Source organism: Mobula birostris, chromosome 7 (genome assembly GCF_030028105.1).
Source record: "Mobula birostris isolate sMobBir1 chromosome 7, sMobBir1.hap1, whole genome shotgun sequence".
Taxonomy (NCBI): Eukaryota; Metazoa; Chordata; class Chondrichthyes; order Myliobatiformes; family Myliobatidae; genus Mobula; species Mobula birostris.
This window is the reverse complement of record NC_092376.1, coordinates 176,995,451-177,015,239: the sequence shown is the minus strand read 5'-3', so window position 1 is coordinate 177,015,239 and position 19,789 is coordinate 176,995,451. Positions and strand designations below refer to the sequence as shown.

The 19,789-nt window shown below is 47.6% G+C and overlaps 1 protein-coding gene across 1 annotated transcript in view; it reads left to right on the top strand.

Moving 5' to 3' along the window:
* The first annotated feature begins 2,693 nt into the window (after positions 1 to 2,693).
* The window catches only part of gemin5 (gem (nuclear organelle) associated protein 5), a 74,064-nt gene continuing 56,968 nt past the window's right edge, over positions 2,694 to 19,789 (top strand). Inside the window, exons 1-8 of the mRNA XM_072264144.1 lie at positions 2,694 to 2,987; positions 4,101 to 4,255; positions 5,089 to 5,270; positions 9,554 to 9,705; positions 10,412 to 10,525; positions 11,104 to 11,233; positions 13,415 to 13,577; positions 19,098 to 19,310. Coding sequence (XP_072120245.1) covers positions 2,750 to 2,987; positions 4,101 to 4,255; positions 5,089 to 5,270; positions 9,554 to 9,705; positions 10,412 to 10,525; positions 11,104 to 11,233; positions 13,415 to 13,577; positions 19,098 to 19,310 — 1,347 coding nt within the window. The 5' untranslated portion in view covers positions 2,694 to 2,749. The remainder of the gene's footprint in view (positions 2,988 to 4,100; positions 4,256 to 5,088; positions 5,271 to 9,553; positions 9,706 to 10,411; positions 10,526 to 11,103; positions 11,234 to 13,414; positions 13,578 to 19,097; positions 19,311 to 19,789) is intronic.

Here is a 19,789-nt window from a genome sequence, read left to right as displayed (position 1 = left end):
TTCCACAGATTCACCACTCTCTGTGTGAAGAAGTTTTTCCTAATCTCGGTCCTAAAAGGCTTCCCCTTTATCCTCAATCTGTGGCCCCTCGTTCTGGACTTCCCCAACATCGGGAACAATCTTCCTGCATCTAGCCTTTAGGATGTTATATGTTTCAATAAGATCCCCCCTCAATCTTCTAAATTTCAGATAGAGTGAGAGAAGGGAGAGGGGATAGAGAGAGTGAGAGAAGGGAGAAGGGATAGAGGAGAGAGAAAAGAGAGAGGGAGAGGGAGACAGGAAGGGTGAGGGGAGGAAGAGGGGAGGGGGAGGAGTATGGAGTTTGAGAGAGACAGCGAGAGGGATTAGAGAAACTCTGATGGGAGTGAGATCCTTCAAGATGTTTCTGGCCTTTTTCCAGCACCTTTGTGTACATATGTCCTCCAGTAGGAAGTAGGTTCAGGAGACCTCAGGATCCTCACCACCAGAATCAGGAACAATTATTACCCCTCAACCATCAGGGTCTTGAACTAAAAGGGATAACTTCACTCACCCCATCACTGAAGTGTTACCAATGGACTCACTTTCAATGACTCTTCATCTTTTTCATGATATTTATTGCTTATTTATCAATATTTGTTTTTCTTATTTCTTTTTATATTTGCATAGTTTGAGGTCTTTTGACCATAAGATATAGGAGCAGAAGCAGGCCATTCAGCCCATCGAGTCTGCTCCGCCATTCAATCATGGGCTGATCCAATTCTTCAAGTCATCCCCATACCCTTTGATGCCCTGGCTAATCAAGAACCTATCTATCTCTGCCTTAAATACACCCAATGACTCGGCCTCCACAGCCACTTGTGGCAACAAATTCCACAGATTTACCACCCTCTGACTGAAGTAATTTCTCCTCATCTCTGTTCTAAATGGACGTCCTTCAATCCTGAAGTCGTGCCTTCTTGTCGTTGAATCCCCTACCATGGGAAATAACTTTGCCATTTTATCTAATCTGTTCAGGCCTTTTAACATTCGGAATGTTTCTATGAGATCCCCCTTCATTCTCCTGAACTGGAGAGAAGGGGGGAGGGAGAGGGATAAGGGAGAGGGGAGAGGGGGAGGGAGAAGGGAGGGGAGAGGGGGAGGGAGAAGGGAGGGGAGAGGGGAAGGGAGGGGAGAGGGGGAGGGAGAAGGGAGGGGAGAGGGGGAGGGAGGGGAGAGGGGCAGGGAGAAGAGAGGGGGAGGGAGAGAGAGAAAAAGGGGAGGGAGGGGGAGAGAGAAAGGGGAGGGAGGGGGAGAGAGAAAGGGGAGGGGGGGAAGGGAAGGGGAGGGAGGGGGAAAGGGGAGGGAGGGGGAGAGGGAGGGAGGGAGGGGGGAAAGGGGAGGGAGGGAGGGAGGGGGGGAAAGGGGAGGGAGGGGGGGAAAGGGAAGGGGAGGGAGGGAGGGGGAAAGGGGAGGGAGGGAGGGAGGGGGGGAAAGGGGAGGGAGGGAGGGAGGGGGGGAAAGGGGAGGGGGGGAAAGGGGAGGGAGGGAGGGAGGGGGGGAAAGGGGAGGGAGGGAGGGAGGGAGGGGGGGGAAAGGGGAGGGAGGGAGGGAGGGGGGGAAAGGGGAGGGAGGGAGGGGGGGAAAGGGGAGGGAGGGAGGGGGGGAAAGGGGAGGGAGGGAGGGGGGGAAAGGGGAGGGAGGGAGGGGGGGAAAGGGGAGGGAGGGGGGGAAAGGGGAGGGAGGGAGGGAGGGAGGGGGGGAAAGGGGAGGGAGGGAGGGGGGGAAAGGGGAGGGAGGGAGGGAGGGGGGGAAAGGGGAGGGAGGGAGGGAGGGGGGAAAGGGGAGGGAGGGAGGGGGGAAAGGGGAGGGAGGGAGGGGGGGAAAGGGGAGGGAGGGAGGGAGGGGGGGAAAGGGGAGGGAGGGAGGGAGGGGGGGAAAGGGGAGGGAGGGAGGGAGGGGGGGAAAGGGGAGGGAGGGGGGGAAAGGGAAGGGGAGGGAGGGAGGGGGGAAGGGGAGGGAGGGAGGGAGGGGGGGAAAGGGGAGGGAGGGAGGGGGGGAAAGGGGAGGGAGGGAGGGGGGGAAAGGGGAGGGAGGGAGGGAGGGGGGGAAAGGGGAGGGAGGGAGGGAGGGGGGAAAGGGGAGGGAGGGAGGGAGGGGGGAAAGGGGAGGGAGGGAGGGGGGGAAAGGGGAGGGAGGGAGGGGGGAAAGGGGAGGGAGGGAAGGGGGGAGGGAAGGGAGGGAGGAAAGCAGGGAGGGAGAGGGAGATAGACAGAGGGGGAGAGGGATAAGGGAAGGGAGAGGGGGTTAGAGAAACTCTGATGGGAGCGGGATCGTTCAGGATGTTACTGGCCTTTTTCAATGACTCATCTTTTTCACGATATTGTTTATTTATTCATTACTATTTTTCTTATTTCTTTTGACATTTGCCCAGTTTGAGGCCTTTCGCACTCGGTTGAACGCCCGTAGTTGGCGTGACCCTGTGTGGGTATGGTGCTGTAGGTTTACTGAGGCTGGATCTCCGGGTTGGATATGGGGACGGGAGGTGCGGGTACCTGGACAACAACTTCACCTTGAGCTTTGATGGCGCCGGTGATGTGTTGGACAAAGTCGGCTGGACAGAGGTAGTGACACCGAGGGTCCGGTCCGGGCTGGAGGCCAGCCGAGGCCGGCGGACTGAGCAGGATCTTGGGGGCGGTATCGGAGGGAGGAGCTGCCTCCCCGGGAGGGGAAGGGGAGGGACTGCGGCGCACACGAGTCTCCGAAGGCCGGGCGAGGAGAACCGGACCTCATGCCCGGGACGGGATCAGGACCGGGGCCGGGAGCTGGAGCCGCGGAGAGCGCGGAGCGAGGGGCCGAGGAGCCGCAGGCCGGCTCGAGGGCGGCGATGTCGGGCCGGCTGCTCACCCCGTCCCCCAACTGGTACTGCAGCCGCTGCAGCGACGCCAGCCTCGGCGGCGTCCTCGGCTTCGGAGCCAAGAACGGAGTCTTCCTGCTGGGGGTTACCCGGGACCGGCCTCTCGTCCTCGGTAACACTCGCCCCCACCCCCAGGGGGAGAGGGGGAAGTATGATGGAGAGAGGGGTCAGGGAAAGGCGAGAGGGAGAGACCTGCATCGGTTAACTCATCCCCCATGCGTCCCAGCAGCGCCCTTGTTCAGCCTTGGAGATGCCCTTTCACTCTTCAGTTGGCGAGGAGTTGGGGATGGTGGCCCTTGGAGGGATGTGACAGGCAGAAACTCCCAATACTGTACCTAAACTGGAAGCACAGAGAGCTCTACAGCGTGGAAACAGGCCATTCGGCCCACTCTGACCATGTTGAACTTGTCTGCCCTTTATTCCATGGTCCACTGCCTCCTGGTCAGATTCCTTCTTCAGTCTTTGTCATCCCCAGCTCTTTTCTTCTCAGATCATTCACCCTTTTAGCCCTCTCCCCACCCCCTTGCCTTCCCTTCAACCTCACCTATCACCTGCCAGCTCCTACTCTTGCCCCTACTCTTTCATTGTGCCCTTTCCCCTTTGCCCTTTTCCTTCCAGGCCTGATGAAGGATTGTTCTTTCAGAGTCACGGAGGCACAACACAGGCCCTTTGGCCCATCTCATCTCTGCTGTTCAAGATTCCCATAGGGGGAAAATAGAGGGGGGAATATACATTTACATTTTAATGTTTACAGTATTATTTGCACAGTTTGCCTTGTGTAGATTGCTTGATTGTTAGTCTTTATGTATAGATTTTCAAAAATTCTGTTGTGTTTCTTTATCTATATGCCTGCACGAAAATAAATCCCAATTAGTATAGGTATGAACTGATTCAGCAACCTATGGACTCACTTTCAAGGATTCTACAACTCATGTTCTCAGTATTATTTCTTGTTTTTGTATTCTTTTGTCTTTTAGACATTGGTTGTTTGTCAGTCTTTGTGTGTAGTTTTTCATTGATTCTATTGTATTTGTCTGTTCTACTGTGCATGCCTGCAAGAAAATGAATCTCAGGGTTGTATATGGTGGCATATAACAAACTCTGATAATAAATTTACTTCGAACTTTGATAATAAATTAATTTTTACTTTAACTTGCCTAAGTTTGGTCATATCCCTCTAAGCCCTTCCTGTCTTAATATAAGAAATGTTATTGTTGGATTGCAGGGGAGCTGATGGGTCACACAGAGAGGGTGACGGGATTTGTGTTTTGTCCACATCCCGGCCTGTCCGGTATCTGCGCCAGCGCGTCCGACGATGGCACTGTCAAAATCTGGGACACGGAGAATAAAGCTGTGCTGAAGGAGCACGCAGCTCACCAGGTTAGTGTGCCAGCGATGTAGGTTGATGAAAAAATTAAATTTAAAAGTTTGAAGGTTCCCTTTATTCATCACAGGTCCATCAAAACAGGGACTGGGTCAGCCTACAAGTGTCACCATGCTTCTGACACCAACGTAGCTTGTCCACAGCTTACTAACCTGAACTGTCCGTCTTTGGTCTGTGGGAGGAAACCGGAGCACCCAGAGGAAACCCACGCGTTCGTGAGGAGGACGTACAGACTCATTACAGATGGTGCCGGAATTGAACTCTGAACTCTGTACTGAGCTGTAATAGTGTCGCGTTAACCACTGCGCTAAGTTGGTACCCCATGTGGATGTCACAAGAGCAGAAGTAGGCCATTCGGCCCATCGAGTCTGCTCCACAGCTCCCCCATGAGCTAAACTATTCACCCATCTAGTTCCAATTTCTGGCTTTTTCCCCATATCCCTTGATACCCTGACTAATTAGATACCTGTCAATCTCCTCCTTAAACACCCTCAATGATCGGGCCTCCACAGCTGTATGTGGCAACGAATTCCACAAATCCACGACCCTCTGGCCAAAAAAATTTCTCCTCTTCTCTGTTTTAACTGGGTACCCTCTAATTCTAAGACTGTGTCCTCTTGTCCTGGACTCACCCACCAAGGGAAACAACCTTTCCACATCTACTCTGTCCAACACTTTCAACATTCGAAATGTTTCTATGAGATCCCCTCTCATTCTTCTATACTGTAATGTCGGGGTGGAATGCGCGCCTGGGTGGTGATTTGGCAGGAGATCCGGCTGCCACTCACACGTGTCTAATTGCCTCCTGGCTCTCTCTCTCTCGTCACAGGCGATCATCACTGCCCTGCACTGGTCCCCGCTCAGGAAGGATATGGTCGTGTCAGGTGACGAGAAGGGGCTGGTCATCTGCTGGAGACACTTCAAGGATGATACCCAGAGCTACTTTCCGGAACCCCGCCACATCTTCTGCCTTTCCTGTTCACCACACTGCGAGGAGCATGTGGCTGTGGGGTAGGCACCTGCGTCCTTACTATTACCCGGGAGCCTGTCACCCTCCCCCTTCGGATGTGTGCAACTCTGAGAAGTTCAGGAGAAATTTCTTTAGCCAGAGGGTGGTGAATCACCACTGGCATCTGTGGAGAGCGAGTCACTGGGTATAGTTACAGTGGAGGTTGATAGGTTCTTGATTAGTCAGGGTGTCAAAGGTTATGGGGAGAATGGGGTTGAGAGGGATAAAAATCAGCCATGATGGAATGGTGGAACAGACTTGATGGGCTGAATGGCCTAGTTCTGCTCCTATGTCTTATTTCTTAAGTTTTAAAACAATGTCTGCTTTAAGTATATCCAATGACCTGGCCTCTACAGCCATCTGTGGCAAAGAATTCCATAGATTCAGCACCCTCTGGCTAAAGAAATTTCTCCTCATCTCTGTTCTAAATGGACATCCCTCTATTCTAAAGCTGTGCCCTCTGGTCCTAGGTTCCACCACCATGAGAAACACCCTCTCCATATCTACTCTATCTAGGCCTTTCAATATTCGATAGGTTTCAATGAGGTCTTCCTTCATTCTTCTTAACTCCAGTGAGTACAGGCCCAGAACCATCAAATGCTCCTCATATGTTAACCCTCTCCAATACCAGCACATTCATTCTTAGATCCCAAATCTGCTCACAATTGGGTCGAGAGAGATAATAAATCAGCCACGATGGAATGGTGGAGCAGACTTGATGGGCTGAATGGCCTATTTCCGCTCCTATGCCCGCTGGTTTTTATGGTCTAATCTCGATAACACTAGTCTCACTAATCTCAAATCTTATTGAATTTTTTGAAGAGGTTACTAGGAAAGTTGACGAGGTTAAAGCGGTAGATGTCTATATGGACTTCAGTAAGGCCTTTGACAAGGTTCCACACGGAAGGTTAGTTAGGAAGGTTCAATTGTTAGGTATTAATATGGAAGTAGTAAAATCGATTCAACAGTGGCTGGATGGGAGACGCCAGAGAGTAGTGGTGGATAACTGTGTGTCAGATTGGAGGTCGGTGACTAGTGGTGTGCCTTGGGGATCTGTACTGGGTCCAATGCTGCTTGTCATATACTTTAATGATCTGGATGATGGGGTGGTAAATTGGATTAGTAAGTATGCAGATGATACTAAGATAGGTGGAGTTGTGGATGACGAAGTAGGTTTTCGAAGCTTGCAGAGAGATTTAGGACAGTTAGAAGAGTGGGCTGAAAGATGGCAGATGCAGTTTAATGCTGATAAATGTGAGGTGCTACATTTTGGTAGGACTAATCAAAATAGGACATACATGGTAAATGGTAGGGCATTGAAGAATACAGTAGAACAGAGGGATCTAGGAATAATGGTGCATAGTTCCCTGAAGGTGGAATCTCATGTGGGTAGGGTGGTGAAGAAAGCTTTTGGTATGCTGGCCTTTATAAATCAGAGCATTGAGTATAGGAATTGGGATGTAATGTTGAAATTGTACAAGGCATTGGTGAGGCCAAATTTGGAGTATTGCGTACAGTTCTGGTCACCGAATTATAGGAAAGATGTCAACAAAATTGAGAGAAAATAGAGATTTACTAAAATGTTACCTGGGTTTCATCTCCTAAGTTATAGAGAAAGGTTGAACAAGTTGGGTCTTTATTCTTTGGAGCGTAGAAGGTTGAGAGGGGATTTGATAGAGGTATTTAAAATTATGAGGGGGATAGATAGAGTGGACGTGGATAGGCTTTTTCCATTGAAAGTGGGGGAGATTCAAACAAGAGGACATGAGTTGAGAGTTAAAGGCAAAAGTTTAGGGGTAACATGAGGGGGAACTTCTTTACTCAGAGAGTGGTAGCTGTGTGGAACGAGCTGCCAGCAGAAATGGTTGAGGCAAGTTCGATGTTGTCGTTTAAAGTTAAATTGGACAGCTATATGGACAGGAAAGGAATGGAGGGTTATGGGCTGAGTGCAGGTCGGTGGGACTAGGTGAGAGTAAGAGTTCAGCATGGACTAGAAGGGCCAAAATGGCCTGTTTCCGTGCTGTAATTGTTATATGGTTAACATCATACAACCTCGGGACCCCCAAGGCATTCTAATGCAAAGGAGCACTATTTATGTGGAATCACAGGTGATCTAAGTGGGTGGTAGGATTGCTTTGAGAGCCCGCATAAGTTCAATAGAATCAAGACGTGCATCCTGCTCATGGACTGTTAGTCCCACTCTCATCAGGAAGGAGGCTACATTAACATCCAAGCCAGGACCACCAGACTCAAAAACAGTTACTTCCCCCAAGCAGTAAAGCTGATCAACACCTCCGCCCACTAACCTGCCTCTCCACACCCCCAACCACCACTACTTTATCATTTCATGTCAACCACCTTACAGTGGTGCTGGGAAGTTTGTGAACCCTGTAAAATTCTCTCTATTTCTGCATAAATATGACCTAAATTGTGATCAGATCTTCATGCAAGTCCTAAAACTAGATAAAGAGAACCAAATTAAATAAATAACACGAAAACATTACACTTGTTCATTTACTTATTCAGAAAAATGATCGAATATTACATGAATTTGTTAGAAAATGTTTGTGAACCTCTGTGCTTTTAGTAACTGGTGTGACCCCTTTGTACAGCAATAACTTCAACCATACTTTTCCGGTAACTGTTGATAGTCCTGCACATTGGCTCGGGGGAATTTTAGACCATTCTTCCTTACAAAACTGTCTCAATTCATCAATATTTCTGGAATATCTTGCATGAACTGCCCTCCTCAGGTCAGGCCACAGCATCTCAGTTGCGTTAAGGTCTGGCCTTTGACTTGGCCATTTCAAAACACGAATTTTCTAGTTTTTAATCCATTCTGTTAATTTACTTTTGTGTTTTGGATCATTGTCCTGTTGCATCATCCAGCTGCTATTAAGCTTCAGGTGACGGACCGCTACCCTGACATCCTCCTATAAAATGTCTCGATACAATTTTGAATTCATTGTTCCCTCATTGATTGCAGGCTGTCCAGGCCCTGAGGCAGCAAAGCAGCCCCAAACCATGATGCTCCTTCTACCGTGCTTCACGGTTAGCAGGTTTTGGCGTTGGTGTGCAGTGCTCATTTTCTTCCAAACATAGTGGTGTGTATTTCTGCCAAAAAGTTCAACTTCTGTCTCATCTGTCTGCAGAATATTGTCCCAGAAACATTGTGGAATATCAACGTGGTCTTCGCAAACTTGAGACGTGCAGCAATGTTTCTTTTTGGAGAGCAGTGATTTCCTCCGTGGTTGTCCTTCTGTGAACACCATTCTTGTTCAGTGCTTGTGGTGGGCACGTGAACAGAAACTTTTGCAAGTTCTCGAGATTTCCTCAGGTCTCCTGCTATTACCCTTGGGTTCTTTTTTTTTATCTCTTCTGCATTGCATATTGTGCTCTTGGTGTGATCTTTGTGGGACACCCACTCCTAGGGAGAGTAGCAACAGTGCCGAGTTCCCTCCATTTGTAGACAATTTCTCTTACTGTGGACTGATGAACACTCAGTCTTTAGAAATGCTTTTGTAACCTTTTCCAGCTTCATGCATCTCTACAATTCTTTGTCTAAGGTCCTCTGGAAGTTGTTTTTGATTGAGGCACAGTGCACATAAAAAGATCTTGGAAAAGTGCAGCTGTCTCAGTAATCTGAATGTGTGTGTCTTTTTATACGACAGGGCATCTCTACAAACCACACCTCCAATCTCATCTCATTGATTGGAACATCTGACTCCACTTTTCTGAATCTAGACAGTGATTGTTTAAATGCTGCACTCAGTAATGATGAGAAGTAATTGTCTGTGTGTTTTTAGTTCAGGCAGATTGTGTTTATTATTGTGACTTAGATAAAGATCAGACCACATTTTATGAGTAATTAATGCAAAATACAGGTAATTGCAAAGGGTTCACAAACTTTTTCTTGTAGCTGTATGTATAGACACTCCTTTGCCTAACATCCCTTAATGGGCATGCAATCACTCTGTGTATAAACTATCTTATGTATTTATAATTATTGTTTTTTATTACTATTGTGTTCTTTATCTTTTTTTTGTTTGTGCTGCATCAGAACTGGAGTAACAATCATTTTGTTCTCCTTTACAGTGGTGTACTGGAAATGACATTAAATGTTAAGCTATCTTAATCTGTCCTGATGAAGGGTGTCAACCTGAAATGTTGACTGTTTATTTCCTGCCATAGATGCTGCCTGACCTGCTGAGGTTATTTTTTTGGGACCATTTTCCGAGTGTGCTGGGAGTTTAACTGTTCCTTCACCTCCCTCTCCTCTGTCCAGGTACAAAGATGGAATGATTGTCATCATTGACATTCACAGGAAGGGAATGGTGGTGCACAGACTGCGTGGTCACGATGGGGAGATCCAGTCCCTGGCCTGGTGTCCACAGCTGTGGGAGGAGGGACAGCTTCCTTGTGCTGACACTGTGGCAGGTAGGGCGAGGGTGCCTCATCCTTAGGTGAGGGGAGGGAGCTTCACTCTGTGTCTAACCCGTGCTGTCCCTGCCCTGGGAGTGTGTGATGGGACAGTGTGGAGAGAGCTTCACTCTGTATCTAACCCATGCTTTCCTTGTCTTGGGAATGTGTGACAGGACAGTGTGGAGGGAAGTTCACTCTGTATCTAACCGTGCTTTCCTTGTCCTGAGAGTGATTGATGGGACAATGTGGAGGGAGCTTCACTCTGTGTCTAACTGATGCTGTCCCTGTCCTGGGAGTGTATGATGGGACAGTCAGGAGGGATCTCACTCTGTATCTAACCCGTGCTGACCTTGTCCTGGGAGTGTGTGATGGGACATGTGGTGGGAGTGTTTCACTCTGTGTCTGATCCATGCTGTCCCTGCCCTGAGAGTGTGTGATGGGACTTGTGGAGGGATTTCACTCTGTATCTAATCCGTGCTGATCTTGTCCTGGGAGTGTGTGATGGGACGGTGTGGAGGGAGCTTCACTCTGTGTCTAATAGTATGTCTAAACTTAAAATTGAATAAGATAGTGACTGTTTCTCACGTCAGTGTTATTTTGTGTGTTACCCCACATCCTCAGGTTTTGTTAAACCAGCCTTGTGCTTATTCTGGGAGTGTGTCCTATCACAGGAACAACACAAGTATTTTTTAAACATCTGGGGTGTTTATTTTCCTGTCAGAAACCGACGAACAGAATGGGAACCATGTAAAAGAGGAGACCGTACGGTTCTGTGCGCTGGCTTCCGGGAGCAGGGACCAGACAATTCGGATTTGGAACTGCTCTAAGGGGAAAGGTAAATTTAACTTCACTCACTCCCTCTTGTTCCCTCTCGCTTCTCCAAAATAGACCTCCCTCTCGTCCTCCTCCTCTCCTTCCTTCCATGGTTCACAGTCCTCTCCAATCAGATTCCTCCTCTTTCATCCCTTTACCTCTTCCACCTATCCCCTCCCAGCTTCTAGATTCATCCCCGCTGCCCCACCCACCTTCACCCTCACCTGGCAGGTTGTACCCCCCCCCCAGCTTCTTTTCCTTACCTGTCCTGATGAAGGGTCTAGGCTTGAAATGTCAGTAGTTTATTCCTCTCCATAGATGCTGCCTGACCTGCTGAGTTCTTCCAGCATTTTGTCTGTTCTGTGGATTTCCAGCATCTGCAGAATCTCTTGTAGGCACATTGGCTTTTGGCTGATCTGTGCTTTCCCTGCCCTGGGGGTGTGTGATGGGTGATGGGACAGTGTGGGGGGAGCTTCACTTGATGGATTTGCTGGAGGGTGGTGAATCTGTGGAATCCTAACCCTTTCTGGTTTGTGTTGTGCCTGAGGCACGGTGAAGCTCTCCGTGCTTGATTCGGATCTGGAACGATCTGTGTTACAGGTCTGGTGACCCTGAAGTTGCCTCAGCTGAAGAGGCGGGGAGCAGCCGACTTGGGGACGAAGGAGCGGATATGGCTCACGTTGCATTGGCCCCAGGGCCGTCCCACCCAGCTGGTGTCCAGCAGCTTTGGGTAAGTAGTCCATCCGGTCAGTCTGCCCCTTGAACTGCCATCCTCGCTTCCGATTACCTCTTCAATGCACTCGAGAGTGGCAAAAATATTTTAAAAAATCATTCCTCCTCCTTTTCTGATTCAGCAGCAGGAGATATTGGTGAACAAGTAAGGCACTGTACACGTGTTACAATTGAAAGTAAATTTATTATCGATGTATATCAGAGTTCACAACCCTGAGATTTATTTTCTTGCAGGTATTCACTGTAAATATAATGAAACACAATAAAATCAATGAAAAGCTGTACCCAGTAAGCTGGGCAAACAACCAACGTGCAAAAGATAAACTGTGCAAATAGAATAAGCGAAAGAAAAATCAAAAATAATAAATAAGCAATAAATATTGAGAGCATGAGACGAAGAGCCCTTGAAAGTGAGCCCATAGATTGTGGGAACAGTTCAGAGTTGGGGTGAGTGAATTTGAGTCAGAAATTACTTGAAATCAGTGCGGTTTGTGGATTGGGCTCTGTAGTTCACGTTATGATGTGTTTTGGGTTTCTGCTCACTCGTTCTTTTGCTGTTGCTGCTGCTGAGGGTGATTTTAATTGGGGCAGTTTGCAGATAAAGAACGGTACAATGCCGGTTTGAACTCAATGTGCCTGGACTCATTCAATTTTGTGTTTTAGATTTTGTGTTTTTCACTCTTTTTGCCATTTGCACAATTTTTTGGGCTCATTGGGGGAGGGATTGATGTTTTTGTTGTACGGTGTTGCATGGTTTTCTTTGTTTAGTGGCTGTCTGTGGAAAGACGTCTCGGATGTACACCGCGTACATACCTTGATCATAAGTGTACTTTGATGTTGAAAGAAATTACTTATTTATTTACTTATTTACTCAGTAAAGAATAAAATACGGAAAGAAAGGGAATTAATTTAAAAAGTAGAAAAAGAGAGAAAATAAAACTCATCAACCAACCGCTAAGCCGCTCCACATAATGTACTGCTGGAGGGCAGCAGCTGGCTGGATCATCGTCTGGTATGGCGGGGTCACCGCACAGCATCAGAAAAAGCTGCGGACAGCTGTAAACTCAGCCAGTCCATCATGGACACAACCGTCCCCACCATTAACACATCCACATGAAATACTGTCGCAGGAGAGCAGCATCCATCATCAGGGATCCCCACCTACCAGGACATGCTGTCTTCTGGCTGCTGCCATCAGGAAGGAGGTACAGGAGCCTCAGGGTCCACACCACCAGGTTCAGGAACAGTTATTACCCCTCAACCTTCAGGTTTGTGAACCAAAGTGGATAACTTCACTCACCCCATCACTGAAATGTTCCCACAACCTATGGACTCCTCATCGTATGTTCTTGATATTAATTGTTTGTTTATTTCTTTCTGCTTGTATTTACCCAGTTTGTTGTTCAACACTGGTTGTATGCCCTGTTGGCTGTGGTCTTTCATTGATTCCATTGTGTTTATGGATTTACTGATTATGCCCACAAGAAAACAAATCTTGGAGTTGTATATAGTGAGATATATGTACTTTGACAATCAATTTACAGTGAACTTTGCTCTTCAAAATGTGGTGGCTCAAGAAGGCAGAGTCCATTACTAAGGACCTTAAGTACTAAGACACATACACTCAATGTTTTAGGAACATCTTCCCCTCTGCCATGAGGTTTCTGAATGGACATCGAAAAAATGAACTCCGCCTCATTTTGTCTTTTTATTTTATATTATTGTAACCTATATTGATTTGTCCTGCCTGCACTGCACTGCTGCTACAAAACAGCAAATTTCACAACTAGAACACGAGATTCTGCAGATGCTGGAAATCCTGAGCAACACAAACAAGATACAGCAGGTCAGGCAGCATCTGTGGAGGGGAATAAACAGTCCTGATGAAGGATCTCAGTCAGAAACATCGACTGTTTGTCCTCTCAGTAGATGCTACCTGACCTACTAAATTTCACAACAATAAATCGAACTCTGATCCCTCACCGTTGATAACTGTGACTTCAGAAGCCCAAAGCCCAAGCCTGGGAATTCTTTCTTGTCCTCTCGACTTCTCCAATGCTCTCTCCTCAAAACCAGCCACATTGCAGCAACCACTATTCACCTTCCATCCCCCTTCCCCCATCCATCATTTCTGTGAATATGGACAGCTGTTTGACGAGGGTTTTTCTTTCCCCTGCAGGGGGGAGCTGCTGCTCTGGCACTTGGCGAAGTCGGCCAAGCCGAAATGGACGCTGTTGGGCCGATCTGAGGGCCAGAACCACAACAGGATCGTCTTCAACCTGAGCTCCGTCCGCCAAGATGACGGCCCCGAGCTGCTGCTCTCCACCTCCATGGACCGAGACGTGAGTACTTGCCGACATTTTCAGGCATCATACAGGCAATCTGACCCCGTGGAGTGGGGGTTACGGATAGCGTGCGGGCAGACCTATTTCGAGATGCCATGCGGAATGGACCCTTGCAGCTCTTCAAACCGCACCAATAAGCAACACCCCCAATTTAACCCTATCCTAATCACGGGATAATTTACAGTGACCAATTAACCTGCCAACTGGTACGTCTTTGGACTGTGGGAGGAAACCAGAGCACCCGGAGGAAACTCACACATTCCATGGGGTCTCCTTACAGTTGATGTCCGAATTGAACTCTGAACTCTGGAATGCATCGAGCTGTAATAGCATCGTGCGAACTGGTTCCCCCCACAGTCTAGAGATGTAGCGGGTAGGGTAATTGGTGATTGTAAATGATCCAGTGATTAGGCTAGGGTCATTTGGGGCTGTGGGGGTGCTGGGGTGGTGTGGCAGGGTCTACTCCGCACTGTGTCACTAAATAAATTTTAGTTTCTTTCCAATATTTTTATTATTAATTTTACATATAAGAATACAGAGTACAAGAAAAAAATATATCAATACATTATACCAAATTGCATATGAAGACTCCTTATCCTATATTCGTACAGATTAATTAATTCATGGCATTGAAATATAGTAATTTTATTATATAAAAAAACTAACCCGCTACCAAGACCAAAGCTGATTAGTAAAGAAAAGAAAATATTGGTCATCATCTGCTTTAACAGCAAATCAAAGGTTTTGAAAATAATTCAGAAAAGGTCCCCACAATGTTTGAAAGTCTTGGCTAGATTCAGAGATTGAACGTTGAATCTTCTCTAAATTTAAACATGACATCACATCACGTAACCATTGAGCGTGAATAGTAGGGGCCGAATAAGTTTTGGTTTAATGTGGTATCTTGTTCAACACCGTTATGATGGGCCGAATGGCCTGTGCCATGTCACTGTGTAAATGATCTCACCTCGTTTACTTGAACCAGATCATTCCAGACAGTTGCAATGGCCTCAAGGCCAACTGGCATTAGCACCTCAGACTGATACACACAGGAACAGGCCCATCGGCCCACTGAGGTGGTGCAGACCATCAAGTGCCCATTGGTACCAATGACATAGGTAGGAAAAGGGAAGAGGTCCTGAAAACAGACTACAGGTATTTAGGAAGGAAGTTGAGAAGCAGGATCGTAAGGGTAGTAATCTCGAGATTACTGCCTGTGCCACGTGACAGTGAGGAGAGGAATAGAATGACGTGGAGGATAAATGCGTGGCTGAGAGATTGGAGCAGGGGGTAGGGATTCATATTTCTGGGTCATCGGGACCTATTTTGGGGCAGGAGTGACCTGTACGAAAAGGACTGGTTGCACTTGAATCCCAGGGGGAACCAATATCCTGGTGGGGAGGTTTGCTAAGGCTACTGGGGAAAGTTTAAACTAGAATTGTTGTGGGGGTGGGAACCGAACTGAAGAGACTGGGGAAGAGGAAGTTGGCTCACAAATAGAGAAAGCTTGGAGACAGTGTGTGAGGGAGGATAGGCAGGTGATAGAGAAGGGACGCGCTCAGACGGTTTGAGATGTGTCTATTTTAACGCAAGCAGTATTGTGAACAAAGCGGATGAGCTTAGAATGTGGATCAGTACTTGGAGCTATGATGTAGTGGCCATTACAGAGACTTGGATGGCTCAGGGACAGGAATGGTTACTTTAAGTGCCGGGTTTTAGATGTTTCAGAAAGGACAGGAAGGGAGGCAAAAGAGATGGGGGCGTGGCACTGTTGATCAGAGATGGTGTCACGGCTGCAGAAAAGGTGGACGCCATGGAGGGATTGTCTACGGAGTCTCTGTGGGTGGAGATTAGGAACAGGAAGGGGTCAGTAACTTTACTGGGTGTTTTTTATAGGCCGCCCAATAGTAACAGGGATATCGAAGAGCAGATAGGGAAACAGATCCTGGAAAGGTGTAATAATAACAGGGTTGTCGTGGTGGGAAATTTTAATTTCCCAAATATCGACTGGCATCTCCCTAGAGCAAGGGGTTTAGATGGGGTGGAGTTTGTTAGGTGTGTTCAGGAAGGTTTCTTGACACAATATGTAGATAAGCCTACAAGAGGAGAGACTGTACTTGATTTGCAATTGGGAAATGAACCTCGACAGGTGTCAGATCTCTCAGTGGGAAAGCATTTTGGAGAAAGTGATCAGAATTCTATCTCCTTTACAATAGCATTGGAGAGGAATAGGAACACACAAGTTAGAAAAGCGTTTAATTGGATTAAGGGGAATTATGAGGCTATCAGGCAGGAAACTGGAAGCTTAAACTGGGAACTGATGTTCTCAGGGAAAGGTACGGAAGAAATGTGGCAAATGTTCAGGGGATATTTGTGTGGAGTTCTGCATAGGTACGTTCCAATGAGACAGGGAAGTTATGGTAGGATACAGGAACCGTGGTGTACAAAGGCTGTAGTAAATCTAGTCAAGAAGAAAAGAAAAGCTTACAAAAGGTTCAGAGAGCTAGGTAATGTTAGAGATCTAGAAGATTATAAGGCTAACAAGAAGGAGTTTAAGAGGGAAATTAGGAGAGTCAGAAGGGGCCATGAGAAGGCCTTGGCAGGCAGGATTAAGGAAAACCCCAAGGCATTCTACAAGTATGTGAAGAGCAAGAGGATAAGACGTGAAAGAATAGGACCTATCGAGTATGACAGTGGGAAAGTGTGTATGGAACCGGAGGAAATAGAAGAGGTACTTAATGAGTACTTTACGTCAGTATTCACTATGGAAAAGGATCTTGGTGATTGTAGTGATGATTTGCAGCGGACTGATAAGCTTGAGCATGTAAATATTAAGAAAGAGGATGTGCTGGAGCTTTTGGAAAGCATCAAGTTGGATAAGTCGCCAGGACCTGAGGAGATATACCCCAGGCTGGTGAGGGAGGAGATTGCTGCGCCTCTGGCGATGATCTTTGCATCATCAATGGAGGCGGGAGAGGTTCCGGAGGATTGGAGGGTTGAGGATGTTGTTCCCATGTTCAAGAAAGGGAGTAGAGATAGCCCAGGAAATTATAGACCAGTGAGTCTTACTTCAGTGGTTGGTTAGTTGATGGAGAAGATCCTGAGAGGCAGGATTTATCAACATTTGGAGAGGTATAATATGATTAGGAGTAGTCAGCATGGCTTTGTCAAGGGCAGGTTGTGCCTTACGAGCCTGATTGAATTTTTTTGAGGATGTGACTAAACACATTGATGAAGGTAGTGCAGTGTAGTGTATATGGATTTCAGCAAGGCATTTGATAAGGTACTCCATACAAAGCTTATAGAGAAAGTAAGGAGGCATGGGATCCAAGGGGACATTGCTTTGTGGATCCAGAACTGGCTTGCCCACAGAAGGCAAAGAGTGGTTGTAGATGAGTTATATTCTGCACAGAGGTCGGTGACCAGTGGTGTGCCTCAGGGATCTGTTCTGGGACCCTTACTCTTCATGATTTTTAGAGATGACCTGGATGAAGAAGTGAAGGGATGGGTTAGTAAGTTTGCTGATGACACAAAGGTTGGAGGTGTTGTGGATAGTGTGGAGGGCTGTCAGAGGTTACAGCAGGACATTGATAGGATGCAAAACTGAGCTGAGAAGTGGCAGATGGAGTTCAACCCAGATAAGTGTGAAGAGGATCATTTTGGTAGGTCAAATATGATGGCTGAATATAGTATTAATGCTAAGACTCTTGGCAGTGTGGAGGATCAGAGGGATCTTGGGGTCCGAGTCCATAGGACACTCAAAGCAGCTGCGCAGGTTAACTCTGTGGTTAAGCAGGCATATGGTGTATTGGCCTTCATCAATTGTGGAATTGAATTTAGGAGCTGAGAGTTAATGTTGCAGCTATATAGGACCCTAGTCAGACCCCACTTGGAGTACTGTGCTCAGTTCTGGTCGCCTCACTACAGGAAGGATGTGGAAGGATGTTGCCTGGATTGGGGAGCATTCCTTATCAAAACAGGTTGAGTGAACTCGGCCTTTTCTCCTTGGAGTGATGGAGGATGAGAGGTGACCTGATAGAGGTGTATAAGATGATGAGAAGCATTGATCATGTGGATAGTCAGAGGCTTTTTCCCAGGGCTGAAATGGTTGCCACAAGAGGACACAGGTTTAAGGTGCTGGGGAGTAGGTACAGAGGAGATGTCAGGGGTAAGTTTTTTACGCAGAGAGTGGTGAGTGCATGGAATGGGCTGCTGGCGACGGTGGTGGAGGCAGATACGACAGGGCCTTTTATGAGAGTTTTGGATAGGTACATGGAGCTTAGAAAAACAGAGGGCTATGGGTAAGCCTAGTAATTTCTAAGGTAGGGACATGTTCAGCTCAAGTTTCTGGGCCGAAGGGCCTGTATTGTGCTGTAGGCTTTCTATGTTTCTATGTTTCTATCTGTCTATTTCTCTTGGGACTGACAGAGGATGAGAGGTAATTCAGTAGAGGTGATAAGGCATAGATTTGGTGGATGGCCAGAGACTTTTTTCCCCAGGGTGGAATACTAGGGGCCATGACTTTAGAGTGATTTGAGGAAAGTATAGGGGGATGTCCGAGGTAGATTTTTTACATGGGGTTTGATGTGTGGAACATCCTGTCGGGTGGTGGTAGAGGCAGATACATTAGGGGCATTTAAGCACATGGGTGATGGAGAAATGGAGGGCTCTTTAGGAAGGAAGGGTTAGATTGATTTTGGGGTAGGTTATAAGGTTGGCACGACATTATGGACTGAAGGGCCTGTTCTGTGCTGTAGTATTCTATGTTAATGTGGGAGAGATTAATAATAAAATATTTAAAAAAACATGATTGATATTCAGTGTGAACTCTGTAATATTTCTATTGACATGGCTAGTTAATTCAGATTGTCAGCTGCCTCACTGAGATTTGACCTCTTGACTCAAGATTCAACTATTAAAGATTGTTTAATGTTGTTTCCAGTACACAAGTATAAAGGGGAACAAATTAATCGTTACTCCAGACCCAGTGCAGCACAAACAAAACAATAAGATAAAGAACACAATAATTAAAAAACGCAATAAAAATAAATACACAGGATAGGTTATATGCATGGAATGTACGTCCATAAGGTGATAGGAGTGTCTGTATAAGGTGACTCCGAGGGGAAATGAAGAAGTCGTAGCGGTTGGGGGTGTGGAGGGGTGGGTTAGTGGGTCGAGGTGTTGATCAGCCTCACTGCTTGGGGAAAGTCACTGTTTTAGGCGGTCCTGGCGTGGATGTTACATAGCCTCCTCCCTGAGGGCAGTGGGACAAACAGTCCCTGAGCAGGACGTCACTGGTTCTTTCCCAGCACCTTTCTGTATGTGTGTCCTTGATGCCGGGTAGGGTAGTGCCGGTGACGTGGTGGTAGGACTGTGATTCAGTAACGTAACTAACGTGCTGCCTGCTTCTGCTGGACACTGACCAGTGGAGTCTCGGGCAAAGGGTCCCACCCTCTCTCGTGGTCTGTCCACTCTCTCAAGACCTGCAGTGACCTCGGCTCGTGCTGCCCACAGGTGAAGTGCTGGGATCTGTCCACTCTGGACTGCTGCTGGACGCTGCCGACCCTTGGCGGTTTTGTGTATGGCCTGGCCTTCTCACCGGTGAACGTGGGCTCGCTGGCTGTGGGCGTGGGCGACGGGATGATCCGAGTGTGGGACACCATCTCGCTCCAGGGCCCCTACGACATCAAGACCCTCTGGCAAGGCATCAAGTCAAAGGTCACATCGGTGAGTGTCCGTCAGTTCGTTGGTGTTAAATGGAGGCTAATCTGTCCGTCAGCCCTGTTCTCCCAGTCGGGATTAGGGCCCTGGCCCGCCAGTTGTGCGCAGATGCAGAGTGCGTCATTTATCATAGTGATCCAAGCTATTCGGCCCATTGAGCCTATGCCGACCACAACGTCCACCCTGCTCGCCAATTGCCCATAATTTTACCCCTCCCCCCCCCACCTGGCCTCTCTCTCTACCTATCAAATGTCTCTTACAGAACTGTGCAAAGGTCTTAGGTACATACATGTAGCTCAGGTGCCTTTGAACTTGGAGCAGAGAGGGAGCTTGTAAATCTGGCAGGAGCAAAGGATGTTGAGAATGGCGGGGCGGAGTGCTGAGGGACAGATGGCAGAGAAGGAATTTCAGGGGCAGAGGATGCAAGGGTGCAGACACACCCAGCCCTGAGACACCAGGCAAGGTTATTTGATTCCAAACAATTG